Genomic DNA, 21769 nt, shown 5'->3' with positions numbered 1-21769 from the left:
TATTATGAATTAATTGTAGTGGATGGTGTGACACGCTGATATGGACAACTAAATGCATGTTAGTGGTGTGTCTGTGCTGACATGTATATTATAATTGCATATGCTAGTGGACTATAATTGTATTTGATAGTGGTCTGCTAAGGTGAACAACAACTTACATATGTGCAATTATATAAAAAAAAAACTCAAATACTATGTTGAATAAAAAAAAAACTAGCTACCGGGTGATAGGCTGGCTTGCTTGTTGCAAAGTATTATTTTGTGAAATGAGTTCCGTGATACAACTTGATAAGTTCATGGTACTTCTACATGTTACATGAGTTCTTCACTACTCTCGAGTCCTGGTCCGTTCATTCGCCGTGACCATGGACGCACGAAAACGACTGAAGTTCTTTTGACTGTTTGTTTCTATGTTACTTCTTTGATGATCCTTTTCGAGCTAATCAGCAGTCAAGCCTACTTTCATTTCATGCCATGGTGATGGCGGCATTGGCATGCATCCTAAACAGCAGTTTTGATCGCTAATGGAGATGGCTAAACTTAGTTGGGCGTCCAGGCGCCGGTGTACACGGCGCCATGGCCCTTCCAGGTGAGCACGAGCATGTCCTCCTCCCGCTTCACGCCCCACCCGGTGGCGTGCTCGCTCAGAAGGCGCCTCACCTCGCCCACCGCCTCCTCGTCGAACACAACGGCCGCGAACCCGTTCCTCCGCATCCGCTCGGCAAGCCTCGCGCCGGACTCGGAGCGCTCCGCTCCGTCGGCGTCGTCGGCCCCGACGACGCTCTCGATCTTCCGGCCCACGGCCGCCTCGTGCTCCACCAGCCGCGGGCTGTCCCTGGGCGCCGACGTGTCCAGGGCGTCGAACAGGATCCAGTGGAAGTCGAAGCACCCCGCGATGCGGGTGGCCAGGCTCGGCGAGTCCAGGTCCGCGTCCTCGTCGGTCACGGTGACCAGGCACGGGTTCAGCGCGCGGACGGCGTCGAGGAACGCGTCCCGAGAACCCGGCGCGACGTGGCGGATCCAGCTCTGGCAGTTGACGACGAGCGCCTCGCCGTCCCGTAGCCCCAGCGACTGCCGGTCGGACAGCACGGACGCGAGGTCTTGGCAGAGCGCCGCCTGCTTCTTTGGAGGCGACGACGTCGGGCTTGGGCTCGGGCTCCCGCACTTGATGACGCTGAACTCCAGCTGCACGCCTTTGGACTTGGCGAAGTTGGCCAGGCGGAGGCCGATCTCCTCGTCCGACACGTCGAGCTGGGGCGGCACGGCGGGGCGGGCGGAAGGCACGGTGATGCGGAGAGCCGGCGGGCCCCCTGGCCGCTTTGAGAGCATGTCGATGAGCGTCGGCCACTGCATGCAGCGTGTGACGCTGAGGTCGACGACGTGCACCGCGGCGCTGCCCACCACCGCCCGGAGGATGGCGCCGTTGGAGGCCGTGAAGCCGAAGCGGTGCCACGGCATGAGGTCGACGTATTCGGCGAGCTCCGTGACCGACATGGCCCGCTCCCGCGGTGCGGGCGCCCTGGCGGCGGCAGACTGGGTGGCGCCGGCCGGTCCGCACAGGCGGCACGCGCGCGCGACCAGCGCGCGGAGCAGCCACGACGTGAGGCGCTGGCTGGGGTCCCCCTGCGAGGAGGCGATGTTGTTGAGCACCCACATGGCCTGCTGCGCCAGCGTGACGTCGTTGGACTCGAGCGCCGTTGCGCAGTGGAGGAGCAGCTGCTGGATGCGCGGGCCGTCGATGAGCCCGCCGGAGAAGCAGACAGAGCTGTGCGCCGCCCTGAGGTTGTCGCCGCCGCCGGTCCTCAGCTCCTGCTCCATGCTCCGCACCACCTCGTCGAATGGACGTGCCAACCTGCTACAGGATTTTGGGATGACAATCCAAATAGTTAGGGCTGGCTAGGATCGAGACACTTGTCGGCCTCGGATTGAGCGGCTTCGGATCATCTCAGGAGATGTGGAACGAAGCAACTAAGGCTATCTCCAACAGACGACCTATTACGACACCTAAATCCAAAAAGAATTTCCAATACAATACTTATAGCCTCCAACAAAGTTTCTATATGAAAGATCATTTTAGGTGTCAGGAGAGGCATAACCTAAATAGATTAGGTCTTATTTTGGGTCCGGTAGCTGAAGACCCTGTAAGGATCGGGCTGCTAGTTGCTTTTGGAGTTCGGTAGCAAGCTACTGCAAAGGCGACTTCTGACTGAGACAGAGAATTAGCAGGGTTGAGGTGCTTGGTGGTAGTTATGGTTTGCTTGTTGGAATGACTTGGGGGTATTTATAAGAGCTCTGTGAAAGATCCTCAGTTCATCTCCTTGGGTGAGGAAATTGGATAGCAATTTGGACGCTTTCTATTGGGGTAAAGACAATCTGATTTATTCTTTTAACGCCCTTGTCTGATCGTGCCTGAACTGCAGAATATGGTATATGGAGCTGGTCACAAATTCCTCTCAACTGGATTGCAACTGACTAGTGACTACTACTACTCAAATGAAGCTACAAAACACTCGATACCAAGGCAGAAAACAGAACCCGAGTCATCCTGAAATACCGAATTTTGTTTAGACTTCAGAGTTTCAGGCAGCATCGTTTTAACCAACTCTTCTTTTTGTCGTCAAACGGTTCAGCCTAACGACACGAGTTTATGACGTGTATTAGTCTGTCCGAGGCTGCAGCACCTCCTTTTATTAAAACTAGAATAAATTTTACGCCGGTGAGAACTGAGAAGGCGACGGCGGAACAGCCAAAGCCGCCCGGACTCTTTTGGCCGTTCAGAGCAACGGACGAAGAACTCTGAATAAACTTACCTCACCTTGTCATTCTCCGGACCCCATTTTCTATGCCGGAGGGCGGGCGCTCCGAGAACCCAACAAGCAAGCAGGCCAATTCTAAAGGAGGTAAAATCCACACGAGCGGGCATCTCCGGGCGCTGACGAAGAGCCTGTTGTTCTCGTCACCCCGGGAGCCCTGATTGGAACATAATTGGGGTGTGCCTGTCGCGACGCCTTGTCGTATCTCTGTATTCTTGCTGTTGATCTTGACGAGCGATTGGTTGCGCGACAGAAGGGAAACTACATGGAATTCAGCCTCCGATCGATCCGACGATCCTCCGGCGCCACGTGTGCACTGCTCGTGTCTTGCTCTTGCGTGCATGGCCTCATTGGTCAGTTGTCAGTCAAGATCAGTCAAAGATACCTTGCAGCAATGAGCTGCTGACGATGCGCATGGAAGGGACAAGGAATTGTGAAGAACACCTGTCGACTGCTGGACCACACCAGCGCGAACTGTAATGCATTCGAGTACGATAAGAGCATCGCGGAAAGATGTCTGCACTGAAACAAATAGTGTCTGTTCTTCTTGGGGAAAAGAGAAGCAAATGTCTGTCAGTCTGTCATACAGCTGCCTGGGGCACACAGAAAGATGTTTATTTTACAACAGACCGTGATCAATCACTGAAATATGTTTGGCTAATGATTTCTCTGAAGAATATCCTGACTAACCGAAAGCGCCGGTCTTCCGTCAGAGCTCTGATGCTCATGTGCCTGATTGGGGGATAAAAGCGACGCGGGTGATAGAGAGCCTTCAGGCCGAAAGAAACGGGAGAATCTGAATCCTCCTTTCGGAAAGCCGCGACCTGTGAATTTATATATATATTCATTCACGAATTCATCTATCTATCGATCCCGGAATCATCTATACGGCGGTCTCGATGCCGGATTTGAAGGACGGATGACCAAAGGCGACAGTGACACTGCCAATTAGCTAGCCAATTCAACAGTTGGCACTGAAGAACATATTACATACATCGTTTTTCAGGGACACTGCACGCATTAAGGCACATGCAACATTCTTCCATGATCTTTGTTTGCTCCCTTCTCTGCGTGCTCCGTATCTTGCAAATTTTTAATATCAATCACGAAGATTATGCCGTCGTTTTCCATTTTTGCCGACTGTTCGAAGAATAATACTGGCTGTCCTCCAATGGGGGCGGCGAGGTTCCGATTCTCGGCGTCAGGCCGTGGCGTGGTGGGCATCATCATCGGCGGTCTTGGGAACCTTTACCTCCAGGGACCCCTCGCCGTCGTCAAAGTATGCCTCCACTTTCCTCCACTCCGCGTCCTCCGGCAGCTCCACCCGCCGGACGAAGCCGTGCTCCCACCACCGGCCGGCGCGCCAGTCCCGACCGTCCGCTGGCGGCGGTGCCCGCCACAGCCCGCTGATGTCGATCACCTTCATCGCGTCCCCGCTCACCTCCACGTCGCATCTCCTTCCACCTGAATAAAGACCGAGAGGGCAAAATAAAAAATCCATCTTTTTGACCTAGAACGATGCTGGTTTCTTGGTCTTGGCAATCGTCACGAACACTCTTTGCTCTGCGCTTGCATTTCTAGCTACGCTTTCACCACGGTCCACTACGATCGATGTGGATTGCGGTGTGCCGCACGCAAACGCAACGAATATTTCTTGTGAAAAAAGCAGTGTTCTAACGTTGCTGTAAACGATAAAGCAAACGGAAGCTAGTGTGGGGAAAAGGAGGATGCACACATGAGTTATGGTTGCTTTCATCCTCTAGCTCTAGCTACTGCTAGTTGCAAAAGATCTCTCTGGAAAACTGTAAAGCATTAAGCATCTGAATACTGAAGTGTGGATGATGGACGGCACACTGCCAATGCGATTTTCTGTCACGCCGGCTCAGTAACGCATTAGCTGGTGGCACACGCAAGACCACAAGTAGAAACTATACGGAACCGATGCCGCATAATATCGCAAAGATCTAAATCTAACCTACAACTACTAAATGGAAATCATCTCATATGAGTTTACAATCTGAACTTTTCATAGGAATATTGAATAGAGACTCTACTGAATATTGATGTCTGTTTCTGTGCGGTGTTCTAACACCATTTCCAAGCTATCACAAGGATCCATTAATCCATGAACAGCGTGCACAACCAAGTGAAAAGCATGGAGCTGGCAGCGATCGTAATTCGTACCTGGTATGTCGGCTCTGAGGTAGTACTCGGAGTCGGTCTCGGCCCAGTCGACGGTGGTCCTGGCGTTGCCGCGGCGGAGCGCGGCGAGCAGCACGTCGGACTCGAACTCCCACAGCGGGAACGGGTCGGCCGGGTCGAAGAACTTGCCGAACAGGAACGGACTGAACAGGGACCCCTCCACGAACACGGCCCTCGCCGCGGCGTCGGCGCCAGCGCCCTGCAGGAACCCGCTGAACGTGTTCTCCAGCAGCGACATGCGCCACCTGGGCGCCACGGCGTCGCCGCCGCCGCCGGGCAGCAGCCGGACCTCGATCGCCCGCCTCCCCGGCATGGCTGCTCAGGCTGTCGCGGGGAAATTGCGCCTGCGGGGAGCGGATGGTTTATAGGAGCGGTGGCGCCGCGGTGGAGCTGGCCTTTGGGGAATGCAGAGGATGGGAGGCGCGATTCCGTTCGCCGTTCGCTGGCTATGCCATCGATGTGATTCCCGCCTTTTTCTTATTTCCCCCTCATCATATATACTGGACCTCGACATACTGGGCTGCTAAAGTGTGATTAAATGCTTAGCCCAAACATATGTGTTTCTCACGGCCCGGCCCATTTGTACTTCCTTATCAATTTCTTACTGTTTACATTTTTTTTAGAAAATGGAACTGACAAAGCTAAGTTTTACAGTAATGCTAACGTCCGTCCTGACCCTGCCCGGGCTGCCCCCTGCGCACGCCGCGAGACCCCGCCCGTGTCGCGCGTCCCCGCCCGCGCCCTGCTCCCGCCGCGGCCACGCTCCATTCGATTGCCGAGGCCACTATTGAGGTTTATGTCGTTAATAAGCTCCGCACCAACGACCTCCGCACCACTCCGTGGCATCGAACTCCACGTTGGTGTCCAGCTCCGTATGTTTTATATGTTTCAAATATTTAATCTGTTTTAGACATATGTTGCAGCTAGTGTTTCATATTGCAAGTGTTTTCATCAGCAGGCGCGGGAAAGCGAGCGCAGGCGAAGACGGTCCGCGCATGCACAGCAGCAGGTGTGGGCGTGCAGCAGCAGGAGGGGAGGTGCGCGTAGGTGTAGCAGCAGCAGGCAGGCGCGCAGCAATAGCAGGTGTAATAGGCAGGGCAGACGCAGTAGCAGCACAGCAGGCGGGGTAGGCGCGGGTGTACGGACAAGGGTTAGCGTCCGAAAGTCCGGACCCTAGCCACGCCGTAAGTTTTACACGGAGTTTTGAGCGGCCGAACAGATAAAAGGGTGAGGTATGACATAAACTAAAGGAAATAACATAAGTTAAGTATATTACTCTTTCAGGATTTCTAAAGAAAAAAAGTCGAAATTACTCCCCTCAAGTTTGACATATGTCCATATTATCTCCAAACTTACATTTAGTTCAATATACTCCCTCCAACTATTTCAGTTGGTCTAGTTTACCCCTTAACATGATTTGTTATTTTTGTTTTTCCACGTATTAGTTGAGTCTTAATATCAACTTTTGTGATATGATAGAGAACATCATAAGTTATCTTAGAAAAATATATCTTAACTTTTTGCCACTATTTTGATAGCTTAAGAAATTTAATAATAAATTAACACTAGAGATACAATATCGTATAAAACATAATGATGAAAAATTCATAGTACATTTTTCTAACACAAAATACACCTCTATCACCTCACGAAATTTAAAACTAAAATATAATTTGTACAATGAGAAACAAAAAATAAAAATCTCTCTAAGGTGTTGGTTGGACCAACTTAAATAGTTGGAGAGAGTAAATTGAACCAAATGTTAGTTTGGGGGTTATTTGGACATATGCCAAACTTGGAAGGAGTAATATGGACCTTTTCCATTTCTAAATATGAAAACTGTTTTTTTTAATTGCTATTTTCTTTTTCATATTTCATACGCGATGCTAAAATGGGCCGAACACTGCAAAGGTTGGCCCAAATTATCAGCGTTTTCACGGATTGGCCCATAAAACTCTGACGTCTACCTAGTACCTCCACCCGAGCGGGCCCGAAGTCCATCACCAACACGCAAAACCCTAGCCCAATCTCGTTTTCCACTCTCGCTCCCGATGGGTCTCTTCTCGTGGTGGAGGGGAGGGCGACGCGGCGGCGGCCCGCCGGACCAGCAGGGCCAGCAATCCTCGGCGGTTTCGGGGGTCGCGGGAACCGAGGTGGCAGCTTCTGGCACCCACGGGGCGGTGGAGGTGCGGCGGCAGCGGCAGGCTGCGGACGCGACGGTGTTCGAATTCGGGTCCGCGGCGGAATCTGGCGCCGCTCTGACGCTCGCTGGCTACTGCCCCGTCTCCGACGAGCTGGAGCCGTGCCGCTGGGAGCTGGTCCCGGCTGCTGGCGAGGGCGCGCCGCAGTTCCGCATCGTGTTCTGAGCGCGAGGCATCTCGGATGGTACCAGGTTTCATCATTGGTATAAAGATGTGATGTTTGGGGGTGTACTGATAACCAACCATTCAGTGGAAATAAAACTTGAGATATGATTGATGAGTTTTCTGATTAGATATGGATGGTCTTCTATGCTCACTTTGCCTGCTGTTGATTTGGTTCTTCTATGCTTACAGTCACAGATGAATAATTCGCCACTACTGGCAAACAGTAATGTAATATACCAAATTAAGCTAAGTGAAATCTGTTTTTCCTGGGGCGTATGGTAAGAGCGCTAAAATTTGTGGTTGAGTTATAGCATGATCGAAAAAATTGCAAGATACATGCTCGGTGTACATGGCAGATAGTCCCTTAAAATCACTGTTCTAGCTATGGTGTCATATTATTAGAGCTGGACACTGAAGATCCTACAAGGTACAGGGGACTTATTTGGAAGTCAACTACATTTGTGGATGTTGCTTAGTGTAAGTTGTTTGTTGTTAATTGTGGTGTGATATTCTTAGAGCTGGTCATAGAGAATCTTTTAGGGACTACCAAATTCCTACGTTGAACCGGAAATTCTCTGTTTCGAATGATAACTGTCTGGGTGTTCACTGGCTGTCTAGGAAAGAACAGAATTCAGAAGGTACCAAACATCAAAACTATACTTGATTGGTTCTGTGATCAAAATTCAAAGCACCTAACGCACCACCATGTGGCAGGCTTTGCAAGCTTGAACTTATTTGCAGTTATGCAGTCTATATTTTCTTTTGTGCCTTTGGTTTCAGTATCAACATACCTTGATACAATTATTGTATTTTCTATATATGTAAGTAGAAAACATTAAACACCCTAAATGCTGATAATGTCTGTAACAAGTTAATCAATCGTGTTTTTTTTTATTATGGCTTTCTGGAGTTCACTTGTCCTTGTTTTTGGTTCCAGATTACTAGATCATTTGCTTGGTTCTTGTTAAGTTGGTTATGTTGAATCAGAAAACATTTGTCTTGTCACAATTCTCATATTGGCTCAACATTGTTTGTTGTAGCTATATGAGCTCTGTACCAATGCTCCAATAGTACTAAGGACAATCTGTCACTACTCTTTAAATTTCTGAGAATGCCCCGAAATACTTCCTGGTGGAATGCAGGAGGGAGCAGCAGTGAATTTATTCTACTGGGACGTTGGCTATCCAAGTATGCTTTGGTACTAGGATGGCTAACATATGCTTGATACTCGAATGCACAGAAAACGGCATTTGAACTGGCTAGTGAAGCATCCTAGGTGTGGTATGGACGGGTATAGACGGGTAGCTTGACCTAGGTGAGTCTAGTGGATTAGGTGTGGTGCACACTTGCTAAATCTAGCACTAGATAGCTCCTAAAAAGCCCTTAGATCAATTGGAGCAAACTTCATTCACGTAAGATCGAGAGTTGGAAGTGAATGGAGTGTTAAATGCTGACCGGATGCTGGTTCCGGAGTGAACGGACGCTGGCGCAGAGTCCGGTCAGTTCATTTAATTAAGGTGAAATCGTCTGGACGCGACCGGACGCTGGGTGTCAGCGTCCAGTCGACTCCAGTAAGGTTCCAGAGAGGGAAAATCATGACCGGACGCGTCCGGTCAGTGCTGACCGGACGTCCAGCGTCCGATCACAACTTAAACACTGGAGTTCGGGGAGAACTGACCGGAGCGTCCAGTCACCCCGCAGAGGCACATAACGGTTCGTTTTTCAACCAAGGTTATAAATACTTCCTCCATTCGTGTGACGGGGTACTTTTGCTCATTCCAACAGCTGAGAAACACCTTTGAGAGTGCCAAGAAGAGCAAGGTCCTAGTGAGGTGATTGAGATTTGAGAATCCCAAAGAGAGCCCTCATTAGTGAAAGCAAGAGTAGCAAAGTGTGCATCCACCCTTCTCATTAGGCTTGTCGTGGTCAAGTGAGAGTTCATGCTTGTTACTCTTGGTGATCGACATCACCTAGACGGCTTGGTGGTGATTGAGAGCTTAGTGATCATCCGGCGGAGCTTGTGATGACCCAACTCAAGTTATGAGCATTTACTTTGAGCATTTATCTTGGTGATCGACATCGACGCGTTCCTCCTTCTCTCTTTACTTTGAGCATTTACTTTGAGCAATTCAATTCTTGTCATTTACATTTATAGAATTGTCATGCTAGAGTAAGATTGGAACATAGGTTGCTAAACTTTTGTGCGGTAGATCAGTAGAAACACATTATAGGCACAAGGGGTTAATTGGGCTAACCGTATGACTTAATTATCGAAAGAAATTTAGAATTATCCCAATTTACCCTCTCCCCCTCTTAGGCATCTTGATCCTTTCACTGTCGAAACAGGTTCATTACTCTGAAGACTGCTATTTTGTTAGGTCAACCTCAGAGTATGTTTCACCTTCCTTTATCTACTTAGGCATATGAGCAGTTTGTTCAGGTTGTGGCTATCCTTCGAAATCTTCACCTCCAGCCATCACCAGATGTCTGGTCCTATTCTTGGGGTACCAAGGCTTATGTTTCAGCCCGAGCATATAAGCATTTAGTTGGCAGTTGACAGGCTCATAGGGGCTTTCTTTGGCTTTGGCTTTCTTCTTGTTAGAATAAACGAAAGTTCTTCTTCTGATGGTTGATGGGCTTAATACCAGACAGACTCTTCGACGAAGGGGCATGGTTTTAGACAACTACAATTGTGTTTTCTGCTCCCACCCTATTGAAGAGGATTTGTTTCACCTGTTTTTCCATTGTCCTTTCGCGGGGGCCTGCTAGAACACCCTTCAACTTCTGGCTCCCAACACTTCAGAGTTTGATCAAGTTCTGGAAGCCTTCAAGATTCAGTTACACCTTCCTTTCTTCATGGAGGTGATTGTAACTATGTGCTGGTCCATCTGGTCGGTAAGAAATGATGCAATATTCAACGGTGTTCCGCCCTCAGTTCAGCGCTGTAAACTCATCTTCAAGAAGGAATTCGCCTTAGTTGTTTTAAGAGCGAAGGCTAAACTTCATCCACATATAGATCAATGGCTAGGAGCTTATGTGTAATCTTGCTCTTTTTTTCTTGTCTTTCTTTGTCTCCTGAAGACTTGTACTGCTCTTTGGACTTTTTATTTTTAATAAAATTTCAGTAGGGGGTCAAACCCCTCCTGTTTCCTCAAAAAAAAAATTTGTTAAGCAGCTCTGCTGCCCTACATTCAAATCGGACCGAGGGGAACGAAAGGCACGGTTTCGCTATATAGCGAACTAAACACGACAGGGAACACTGAATGATCGAAAAATCAAGCCCTGCATAAAAGTCAAACCATGCAGCGCGCAGCCCACGAAGACGTAGGTCTAGCCTGATCAGTTAATTTGTTATTTTTTTTTTCCTTGGAGAAATGATGGAATGTGGCAATGCAGGTCTTGAAGCAAATTCCACGGAATCAAACTATGTTAGTTCGGTTTGATTTAGGACTAAAAACGAAGAGGTCTGCTGTCTTATGTTCCCCATTTTGTTCATTAATGTTGGAGATGTCCTGACTAGGATGTTAATTAAGGCCGCTGAGGCTGACTCAATTAAAGGTCTGCTCTCTGATTTTAGAAATAAAGGAGTGAAGGTATTATATCGCTGCAATATCAGATGATGCTATTATCTTCTCAGACGCAGACCCTATCCATCTCCAAAATCTGAGGTGAACTCTAGTGTGGTTTGAACAGATCTCCAGGATAAAAATTCATTTCTGCAATAGTAACTCATTCCAATAGACCTTGATGAAGATACTAGTCATTCTATTTTCCACAATCTTTGTTTGCGTGTCCAGTAGGTGTCTTTCCTATTACAGTACTTATTTGAATGTTCCTCTGCATTATGATAAAGCTGAGGAAATTAAGAAGACATACGTCAGAACGACCTTTTTTTTTTGGCTAGAAGCATGCCTCCGCCTCCCGTTGGATTGCATTAGTGCAAGGTGTTGCAAGGCTTGTCAGTAGCAATTTGATACGTTGTCAGTAGCAATCTTACATCATTAATAAAGTGCTAATCCCTCATGTTGTTTGTATGTGTATAATCTTATACATGAAATCATATTCAGTCATGCTTACATCATTGCCTGGTCATGAAATCACCGTGTAGAGCACCGCCTCGTCTGCAATCTCCACTTCATTTTTTTTTTTTGCACTAGTGAGCAAGCGACGTCATATATTTTTCAAAAAAATTCTTTAATGATTTATGGATCCAATAAATAATTCGTCATCATATTTTTGTGCTCAAAGAATTGTTGATGATATATATGAATTGACATATCAAGAATTCAATTAATATTCTCATTGCATTTAAAGTAGTTTTTATAAACATGTACATGTCGCGCATTTATATTTGCTGACTATTTTTGACTAAATTTATAGAAAAGAACACAAATATTTATATGCCATGAAATGATCAAATTATGAAAAAAAATATTTTGTCATGTATTTGATGATATTAGTTTGGTGCTATAAATCTTATTATTCTTTTCTATAAATTAGTTAAACTTAAAAGAAAAATAATTTAAGATTACTCTTAAAAGAAAAATAATTTAAGATTACTCTAATATTTAATTTAATCAGAGACAGGAGTGGGAGCATACCCCTCGTTCATTCGGACGCTACTATCAGTCTAGCACGGTAGGCGAGAGAGTTCAATTAATAAAAAGTTAAAAACTGCTAATTGCTTCCATGGATCAAGAATGAGAAGACATTCATCTGCTCATCTACCACAAAGGGGTGGTGGCGCAGTTGGCTAGCGCGTAGGTCTCATAGCTATTGAGTAATCCTGAGGTCGAGAGTTCGAGCCTCTCTCACCCCAAACTAATTCGGCCGAACCGATGATGAAACGCTCTGTGACACTTGGGTCGTCACGACATGTCATCCTCCCGGATGATTCGAGCACCTCTGAGCTTCGGTCTATTTTTTTTTTCTCCGGCCTCGCAGCTCACAGACAAACTGGTCCGTTGATTTCTAATCAAGCGAACGCGACCTCACTACAGCCGCAGCCATTTTTCCAATAGCAGAGCACGTTGCCATCCGCCGCCGCCGCTGTCGCTGCTTCTTCACCTCCTCCGTTCTCGAGCCCCAGCCCCTCTCCTCCGGCAAGCACCCAGCTGCTACACGCCCCTTTGCCGGCCCAGGAGGTACATCTCTGTTGAAAAATAAGGCATTTTCATATTTATTTTAATCCATAAAAATAACGCAATAAAAAAGAGAGTGAAGTCATGAATGAAAAGACAGAAACAGTTCATGACAAATGTTAACATGATGATAAGACAAATTACAGAGCCGAAACATATGTGAAACATTGTTTTACATAGCTGACGCATCACAGACATGATCGTTTTATATAGCTGAAGCATCACAGACATGATCACAAATATAAAAGATGTGTTCTCAAATATTAAGATCATGATGATCACAAGAATAAAAGGAACCAGAAAAACAGTACTAGCATAATCATCCAAATCAACCAAATAGAGCATGTTGAATATGAACGCAGTATTGCCTAGGAACATCATGATATTGATAATGAAACTCAGAAGAGGATGAAGGAGATTATACCCTGCGGCGGAGCCGCTCGCACCAGGAAAAGCCATGGTGGTGCTTTGCTGTTGTAGTCGTCCCGCTCGATGCAGTGCAGAAAAGGACGCCGTGAAGAGGGCACCGCTACAGGTTCACCAGCGAGTAGTCGTGCCACCACCGACACTCCCCAAAAACGTAATCGCCCGTCTTCACCCGAGCAGGTGAACCCACGACGGAGACGCGTTCCGGAGGCCTACTCTTCCATCTCTGGTGCTCGCCGGAGGTGGAACGGGAAGAACTTGCGCTGCTGGAAAGTGGTGTATTTCGCCAAGAGAGATTAACCGAGAAGGGAGGATTTGATTTATAGACAGAGGCCAGAAGACGAGAAGCCGACGGCACCGAGGGGTCACACCTCCCTTCTGCGGTGGAAGAGACGGAGACGGAGAGCCAGGAGTCACGGGAGTTACCAGAAACTCCTCCAATCAATTCCAATCAATTCGTCAGTTTCAAAAATAAAGGCCTCGCCCGCCCGTCCGCTCGCTCGCCTGCCTCGCCTCGCCACGCCACGCCCACGCCCACGCGCACGGGCACGGGCTCGGGCCGGGCCGGGCGGCGGCGGCGGCGGCGCGCGCGCGCGCGTGTGGCATCCAGGTGACCCACTTTTACTTCTCAAATAGATCGATCAATGATCAAGTATTTAAGTAGAGTCGTCTCTCGATTAAATTCCCATATGGTACAAAACCATTAATGTACATGTACGGACCATAGAGTTTAATAGAGATATTAAATAAATGGGCCAAGCCCATAATATCTAACAATCCCCACCAAACTCTAGGGTACGCAGTTTGAAATTCTCAGAACCACATTCCTTTTATATACCAGTGTTTCGATGGAGACTGTTAAGTTGAACATCCATCTAGAAAGTTAGCTACACTCATCCACAACTGAACAATGGACAGAACCTTGAATTGACAGTTTTGTGCGAGATGAGTTTCACATAACCTCTTAACTGATACTAGGCTGCCAAGTGCCTTCCCTCTGTTTTGAAGCATATAAGTCACACTTCGAGGCCTTTTCATGAGCATCTAGAGATTACCCACATCTCATAGATTGTGACTAGCAATCGAGCTCATATAGGTGTGTTCCTTATAGGATGTTCTGTAGGACAACATCCCCTCTATACCAAGCCGCTCGGATCACATTAAGAACTTAATCATCCTGCCTAACAGTATTAGAGAGACGGTGCATCTCCAACGAACTGAGCTATAATCTAAGGGGTCTCTCCCTCAGTCAATCAACAGCTTGTTTCGCCATCCTAATTCACGGGATCTCCGATCACATAGGATAGGTTACCACTGTTGATGGCTCTATGTGGGTCTCAAACCCAGTTCCCTCGACGCACCTTCTATCACATTGCGTGACAGACCCTTAGTGAATTGATCTGCCAGATTATTTGATGTATGGACATAGTCCAATGCAATTACTCCGGAGTTTCTCAGTTTTCTGACAGTCTTCAAACGTCTCTTCACATGCTTTGTGGACTTCATGTTATCCTTAGAACTGTTTACCTTAGTGATCACAGTTTGATTATCACAGTTCATGGAAATTGCTGGGATTGGTTTCTCAACAATCGGCAAATCCATCAGGAGATCACGGAGCCACTCTGCCTCAGCACTAGCGGTATCCAATGCGGTCAGTTCTGCTTCCATTGTAGACTTCGTTAAGATAGTCTGCTTGCAAGACTTCCAAGAAACAGCACCACCTCCAAGTAGAAACACGTATCCACTCGTGGCATACAGCTGATCCGCATCAGAAATCCAATTAGCATCACAATAACCCTCTAGTACCCTCGGATACCCGGAAAAGTGAATGCTGTAACTCATTGTCCCTTTCAAATAGCGCAGCACTCTCTCAAGAGCATTCCAGTGAGTATCTCCCGGATTTGACACAAACCGGCTCAGTTTGCTTACAGCGAACGAGATATCAGGCCTGGTTGCGCTAGCTAGGTACATAAGAGAACCAATTATCTGTGAATATCTCAATTGGTCTCTTGCAATTCTGTGATTCTTCCTCAAATGAATACTTGGATCGTACGGAGTAGGAGCAGGCGTACACTCATTGTACCCAAATCGGTTCAAGACCTTTTCCACATAGTGAGACTGCATAAGAGTTACCCCACCATTTCCTTCCTCCCTTGAAAGCTTAATGTTGAGAATAACATCAGCCTCTCCCAAGTCTTTCATCTCAAAGTTACTCGACAAAAAATCTTTTACTTCTTTAATCACATTTAGATTGTTGCCAAATATTAATATATCATCCACATATAAGCATAGTATCACACCATCACCACCACCAAACCGATAATATACACATTTATCAGCTTCATTCACAACAAAGCCGGCTGATGTTAAAGTTTTATCGAACTTCTCATGCCACTGCTTGGGGGCTTGCTTTAGGCCGTACAGGGACTTCAATAACTTACAAACTTTACCCTCTTGACCATTTGCAATAAACCCATCAGGCTGATCCATGTAGATCTCTTCCTCAAGCTCTCCATTTAGGAAGGCTGTCTTAACATCCATCTGATGAATGAAAAGACCATGTGAGGCAGCCAGGGATAGCAACACACGAATGGTCGTCAATCGAGCAACAGGTGAGTAAGTATCAAAGTAATCTTCACCTTCCTTCTGTGTATAACCCTTAGCAACAAGCCTAGCTTTGTACTTCTCAATTGTACCATCAGGCCTCAGCTTCTTTTTAAACACCCATTTGCAGCCCACAGGTTTGCAACCAAATGGACGGTCAACCACTTCCCACGTCCCATTGGACATAATGGAGTCCATCTCACTTTGCACTGCCTCCTTCCACATGTCAGAATCAGGAGAGGAGTATGCCTCAGAAACTGTTGTGGGAGTGTCATCCACGAGATATATAATAAAGTCTTCTCCAAAGGATTTTGCAACTCTTTGCCTCTTACTCCTTCGAGTGACAGTATTATCATCCTCCTCATGATTTTGCTCAAGCTCATGGGTGTTATCATCAGCGTGTATATTCGATTCATGAAATTCAGGAACAGGATCATGACTAGACATGCTAGACATACCTATTTTCATTGGAAATTCATTCTCAAAGAACGTGGCATCTCTAGACTCCATGACCGTTCCAACAGCCATATCAGGAGCACTAGAATTTATTATTAAAAACCGATAGCCCACACTATGAATGGCATAGCCTAAGAAAACACAATCTACAGTTTTTGGTCCAAGCTTTCGCTTTTTGTTTATTGGCACGTTCACTTTGGCCAAACAACCCCAAACGCGAAGATAAGAAATATTTAACCTCTTTTTCTCCCATTCCTCAAATGGAGTGATTTCTTTGTTCTTTGTGGGCACTCTATTTAGGACATGATTCGCAGTTAAAATTGCCTCACCCCACCATTCCTTAGATAAACCAGCTGTCTCCAACATGGCATTCACCAAGTCAGTTAGAGTGTGGTTCTTTCTTTCAGCAATCCCATTGGATTGTGGTGAGTATGGAGGTGTCCTCTCATGAATTATACCGTGCACCGCGCAAAACTCAGAAAATTCATTAGAGAAATATTCTCCCCCGCGATCGGACCGCAACCGTTTGATATGCTTTTCAAGTTGATTCTCAGCCTCGGCTTTAAAGGTTTTAAAATAATGTAATGCCTCATCTTTTGTTTTAATTAGGTACACATAGCAATATCGAGTGCAATCATCTATAAACGTTATGAAGTATCTCTTACCACCTTTTGTCAAAATTCCGTTCATTTCACAAATATCGGAATGGATGAGATCAAGTGGTGCCAACTCTCTCGCCACAGCTGCCTTGTGAGGCTTGCGAGGTTGTTTTGCCTCAACGCATGTATGACATTTGGTGCTTTTGGCAACGCCAAATTTAGGAATTAAATTCAAACCAGCTAAGCGGGACATGCAACCAAGATTAACATGACATAATCGAGAATGCCAAACATTCATCTCAACATTAACGTTATTAACGACATTATTCACTGCAAGAGGTAAAGTATCAACCAAAGACAAGCGGAACAAGCCTCCGCTCTCATAGCCTTTTCCAACAAAGGTTCCATACTTTGACATAACACATTTATTCGACTCAAACACAAGTTTAAAACCGTCTCGACATAGCAGAGAGCCACTAATAAGATTTTTCCTTATTGAGGGGACATGATGCACGTTCTTGAGTTGCATGGTCTTCTCCGAAGTAAGCTTCAGATCCACCGTACCAACACCATGAACACCAGCACGCGCGCCATTCCCCATCAGCAAGGCTCCACTCCTCTCGGCCTGGTAAAAAGAAAACAAGGACTTATCACCACACACATGTATATTTGCACCTGTATCAACCCACCAATCAGGTGAGGAACAAACTGTAAATGCAGATAAATTACCGTACCCAGAAGCATCTGCATCAGTCTCAATGGTGTTGACTGTCTTCGCCTTTGGTGGGGGCTTCCACTTAGCCTCAGGACACTCTCTAGAAAAGTGCCCAGTGTTCCCACAAGTGAAGCAGTTCATCTTTGCCTTGTCTAATCTCATCTTCTTAATATTACCTTTCTTGAAGAAGGTAGTGGATTTCTGCTTAAGCTCCTGCTGGGGCTTCTTCTTTTGTGGCTTAGGACGAAACTTTTGCACCACATGTGCACTAGTAGTCGCCTCACCATTCCCGCCCTTGCTCTTTCCCTTAACATCCTTTGCTCTTGCCTTGTCCTCAACATCAAGAGTGCCAACAAGTTCAGCAATGCTAAACTGCTGCCTCTTGTGTTTCAAGGTAGTAGCAAAATCAGTCCAGGAAGGTGGCAGCTTAGCAATAATGCAACCTGCCACGAACCTGTCAGGGAGAGGACAGCCGTACAGCTCCAATTCCTTCACCAGTCCCTGTATCTCATGAGCCTGTTCGACTACAGGACGGTTATCCACCATCTTGTAGTCATGGAACTGCTCCATGATGTACAGCTCAGAACCGGCGTCGGAAAGACCGTACCGGGCCTCAAGGGCTTCCCACACAGCTCTGCCAGTCGAGAGTGGTATGTAGGCATCAACCAGAGAATCATTGATGATGCCCAACAGTGCAGCCTTGCACATGGTCTCAGCATGTCCCCAAGCCTGCTCATCCTCATCGGATCTCACAGTAGCAGGCTGCTCATTGAGCACATGACCACAGCGCATGGCCGACAACCACAGAAGGGCTTTCTCACGCCACCTCTTGTAGTGAGTGCCCTCAAACGGCGTAGGCTTTAGCATGCCCGCAAAGCCAACAGATGAAAATGGCCTGAAATTACGTTTTTGGATTGTTGAAAAATAAGGCATTTTCATATTTATTTTAATCCATAAAAATAACGCAATAAAAAAGAGAGTGAAGTCATGAATGAAAAGACAGAAACAGTTCATGACAAATGTTAACATGATGATAAGACAAATTACAGAGCCGAAACATATGTGAAACATTGTTTTACATAGCTGACGCATCACAGACATGATCGTTTTATATAGCTGAAGCATCACAGACATGATCACAAATATAAAAGATGTGTTCTCAAATATTAAGATCATGATGATCACAAGAATAAAAGGAACCAGAAAAACAGTACTAGCATAATCATCCAAATCAACCAAATAGAGCATGTTGAATATGAACGCAGTATTGCCTAGGAACATCATGATATTGATAATGAAACTCAGAAGAGGATGAAGGAGATTATACCCTGCGGCGGAGCCGCTCGCACCAGGAAAAGCCATGGTGGTGCTTTGCTGTTGTAGTCGTCCCGCTCGATGCAGTGCAGAAAAGGACGCCGTGAAGAGGGCACCGCTACAGGTTCACCAGCGAGTAGTCGTGCCACCACCGACACTCCCCAAAAACGTAATCGCCCGTCTTCACCCGAGCAGGTGAACCCACGACGGAGACGCGTTCCGGAGGCCTACTCTTCCATCTCTGGTGCTCGCCGGAGGTGGAACGGGAAGAACTTGCGCTGCTGGAAAGTGGTGTATTTCGCCAAGAGAGATTAACCGAGAAGGGAGGATTTGATTTATAGACAGAGGCCAGAAGACGAGAAGCCGACGGCACCGAGGGGTCACACCTCCCTTCTGCGGTGGAAGAGACGGAGACGGAGAGCCAGGAGTCACGGGAGTTACCAGAAACTCCTCCAATCAATTCCAATCAATTCGTCAGTTTCAAAAATAAAGGCCTCGCCCGTCCGCTCGCTCGCCTGCCTGCCACGCCCACGCCCACGCCCACGCGCACGGGCCGGGCGGCGGCGGCGGCGCGCGCGCGCGCGCGCGTGTGGCATCCAGGTGACCCACTTTTACTTCTCAAATAGATCGATCAATGATCAAGTATTTAAGTAGAGTCGTCTCTCGATTAAATTCCCATATGGTACAAAACCATTAATGTACATGTACGGACCATAGAGTTTAATAGAGATATTAAATAAATGGGCCAAGCCCATAATATCTAACAATCTCTAGCAACCTGGATTTGATTGGGTTTTTTTTTTGGGGGGTTTCTCTTTCTGTTTTTTCTTCACGTCGGCGTTGGTCGGCGAATTTGGTGAAGTTGTGAAGTGCGTTTCCGTCGCAGGGGGTGGAGGAGGCGTTGGTCTTCATCTTCTCACTGAATATTTAATATATTTTGTACTTGTGACTATATTTGTTTTATGTGGCAACAGGGAGCCAGGGACTAGTAAAACTATTTCCTATATGTCATAGTAGATTGGAAGAAATTATTCCCAAAGATGCTCCTGTCAGGTGATCAAGGCCTTCCTAGGTTCACTGCTATTTCAAAATTCCAACTCATTTAGTACTACTATAATTCACAAAAAAAAAATCTGAAAAAGTGGAAATGCCAGTTCAAGTAGTAACAATCCTAGACTTGCTGATTCGCTATGGCACATTCATTCTAGGCTTGTTGCTTTCAACCTCAGCTACCTTCCAGGAGGAGATAAAACTGTAATTGCAGTGCCTAGAACAACTGATCTAGCATTCCAAGCTGCCAGCAGAATTCTCAGTTCTGGGGGACTCGTAAGTGTTCTTGTCTACATTGGGCATCCAGGCGGAAGGTAAACGCCAATTGCAAACATTGTGTCCATTGTGTCCAATTGCTCTAGATTCTGGACAAGGAATGCATTTCTTTTATGATTTATTTATGACAAACATTTACAACTCAGGCCCTGTTTAGTTCCAGGGTGCAAAGTTTTATAGTGTTTCTGCATGCTGGGATTGGGAGGCATTGGGCAACCACAAAGGAAAATTGAATTTTTTTTTTCTGTCCGTTGTACAATTATCCTGTCGTGTAATACTTATTTTCTTGTTGGCGAAGACAATACCGACAGGGAAATCTTGGTTTTCAGTAGTGCACTGTCCATCACGATGGAATATTGCAAAAGGTCCCTTTGTTTACTCATTGCGCCAAAGAAAAAAAAAATCTCTTATGCTCTTGGTGAGGAGAGACAAAGCACTGATTTCATTTTATTTTATTTAAGACAAATCAGTTATGATTTTGTAAATTAAAACTGATTTTTATTAATTTATAAAATTGAAAACGGTCTTTGAAACTATCTGGATGACCAAAGTTATTTCTCCGGTTTCAAAAATTAGAGGGCGTCTGGTACCTGATTTTACAATTACAAACTGAAAATTGGACTGCCCTGTAAATGAAGCTTGGAAAACGAACTTCATCATAAATTTTACATCACAGAAATTTACTCAAAGCATTAAGCCTAGTAGTACTACTACTTATTTATGGTTGATGCATGAAGTGAGGTTGGAGATCACACCCCCTGCTTGCTCTTGTCTTCACAGATAAAAAGGCCAGGTACGTGTGTAAGCTTGCCGCACTTCCTAAAAGAAAAGCTGGACAACACGCGCATTAGATGGCTGGGCAACGCCGCATGAATAATGTTGCATGAAAGTAATGTAGAACCACCGGAACCTCGCCCTCCTCTTCCATTGCCTAGCTGAGGGAGGACCAGCTAGAATGGGGACGAGAGTGATGGATTCAAATTCAATGCTAATCCAGAAATTCAATGTTCCTGTACTAGCAGCTTACCAGCGCACTTTTGCATTTATGTTTTTTTATCGAGAATTAGAGCTTAATTGGTTAAAGGGTGTACCCAGTGCAGAGAGCTACTGCTCTATGCGGGGTCTGAGGAATGGTGTCAGTGGCAAGCCTTATCCTCGTCTGTGCAACGCAAGGTGACCGCGACTTGAACTCGGAAACTTCTGGTCACAAGCGGTAAGACTACCGCTTGCACTAGGCCCGAGCTTAATTGGTTGATGGCTAAAATTTGGTTGCTAAACTTGAGCAGCCCAAGTTTTTGTTGTCATTTGGTTTGCTATCAAAACTTGCTCCAATAGCTTAGCTATTTTTGTTGTGGAGGCTATTTTAGAATTTTTATAGCAAAAGGTAGGCTTCAATAAATGTGCTATCTGATTTTGTAAAATAGAAAGCTGGCTATCCTTTGATTTTCGGTGGCCATATATAGCCAACCACGGGTGCTCGGTATCTGACTTTGGCTTGCTTAAGCCATGACAAATATTTTAGCCAAGCTGTTGGAGTTGCTCGATGTCACATTTGGCTTGCTTAAGCCGCGACAAATATTTTTACCCAACTTTCGATGGCCAAATCTTTGCCATGATAAATTTTGGTAGTAAATCAAAAGGCCCTTATTAATGTTTTAAAGGTTTAAATAATCAAATATGTATATGTTCATTTTTATTAATTACTGTTAGTGAGATAAACTATTATGTTATCTTGTCTGCTTACAGATTCCTCTGCGTCAATCGGCGCGAATTGTAGATCTGTGATGATGATCTGCTTAATCTATTA

The 21769-nt window shown here is 46.2% G+C and overlaps 3 protein-coding genes and 1 non-coding gene across 4 annotated transcripts; 2 read left to right on the top strand and 2 right to left on the bottom strand.

Moving 5' to 3' along the window:
* Window positions 1–310: 310 nt before the first annotated feature.
* LOC136514822 (scarecrow-like protein 32) lies at window positions 311–1905 on the bottom strand. The gene has a single exon (XM_066508523.1). The coding sequence runs from the start codon at window positions 1816–1818 to the stop codon at window positions 541–543; it is 1278 nt and encodes a 425-aa protein (XP_066364620.1). The 5' UTR covers window positions 1819–1905; the 3' UTR covers window positions 311–540.
* A 1828-nt stretch (window positions 1906–3733) lies between these two features.
* LOC136518375 (22.3 kDa class VI heat shock protein-like) lies at window positions 3734–5447 on the bottom strand. Its single transcript, XM_066512022.1, has 2 exons — window positions 4998–5447; window positions 3734–4277 (listed from the first exon to the last, which is right to left on the bottom strand). Exons 1-2 carry the CDS (start codon window positions 5326–5328, stop codon window positions 4015–4017), a joined length of 594 nt encoding a protein of 197 aa, XP_066368119.1. The 5' UTR covers window positions 5329–5447; the 3' UTR covers window positions 3734–4014.
* Window positions 5448–7011: 1564 nt separating this feature from the next.
* LOC136518632 (uncharacterized) lies at window positions 7012–7508 on the top strand. Its single transcript, XM_066512307.1, has one exon. The coding sequence runs from the start codon at window positions 7067–7069 to the stop codon at window positions 7379–7381; it is 315 nt and encodes a 104-aa protein (XP_066368404.1). The 5' UTR covers window positions 7012–7066; the 3' UTR covers window positions 7382–7508.
* A 4607-nt stretch (window positions 7509–12115) lies between these two features.
* TRNAM-CAU (transfer RNA methionine (anticodon CAU)) lies at window positions 12116–12200 on the top strand. The gene is given in 2 exon segments: window positions 12116–12153; window positions 12165–12200. It is a non-coding gene; the product is annotated as a tRNA-Met (tRNA).
* The last annotated feature ends 9569 nt before the right edge of the window (window positions 12201–21769 follow it).

Source organism: Miscanthus floridulus, chromosome 17 (assembly GCF_019320115.1).
Source record: "Miscanthus floridulus cultivar M001 chromosome 17, ASM1932011v1, whole genome shotgun sequence".
Taxonomy (NCBI): Eukaryota; Viridiplantae; Streptophyta; class Magnoliopsida; order Poales; family Poaceae; genus Miscanthus; species Miscanthus floridulus.
Note: the sequence above shows the minus strand (reverse complement) of the source record. Positions and strands in the feature narration are given on the sequence as shown.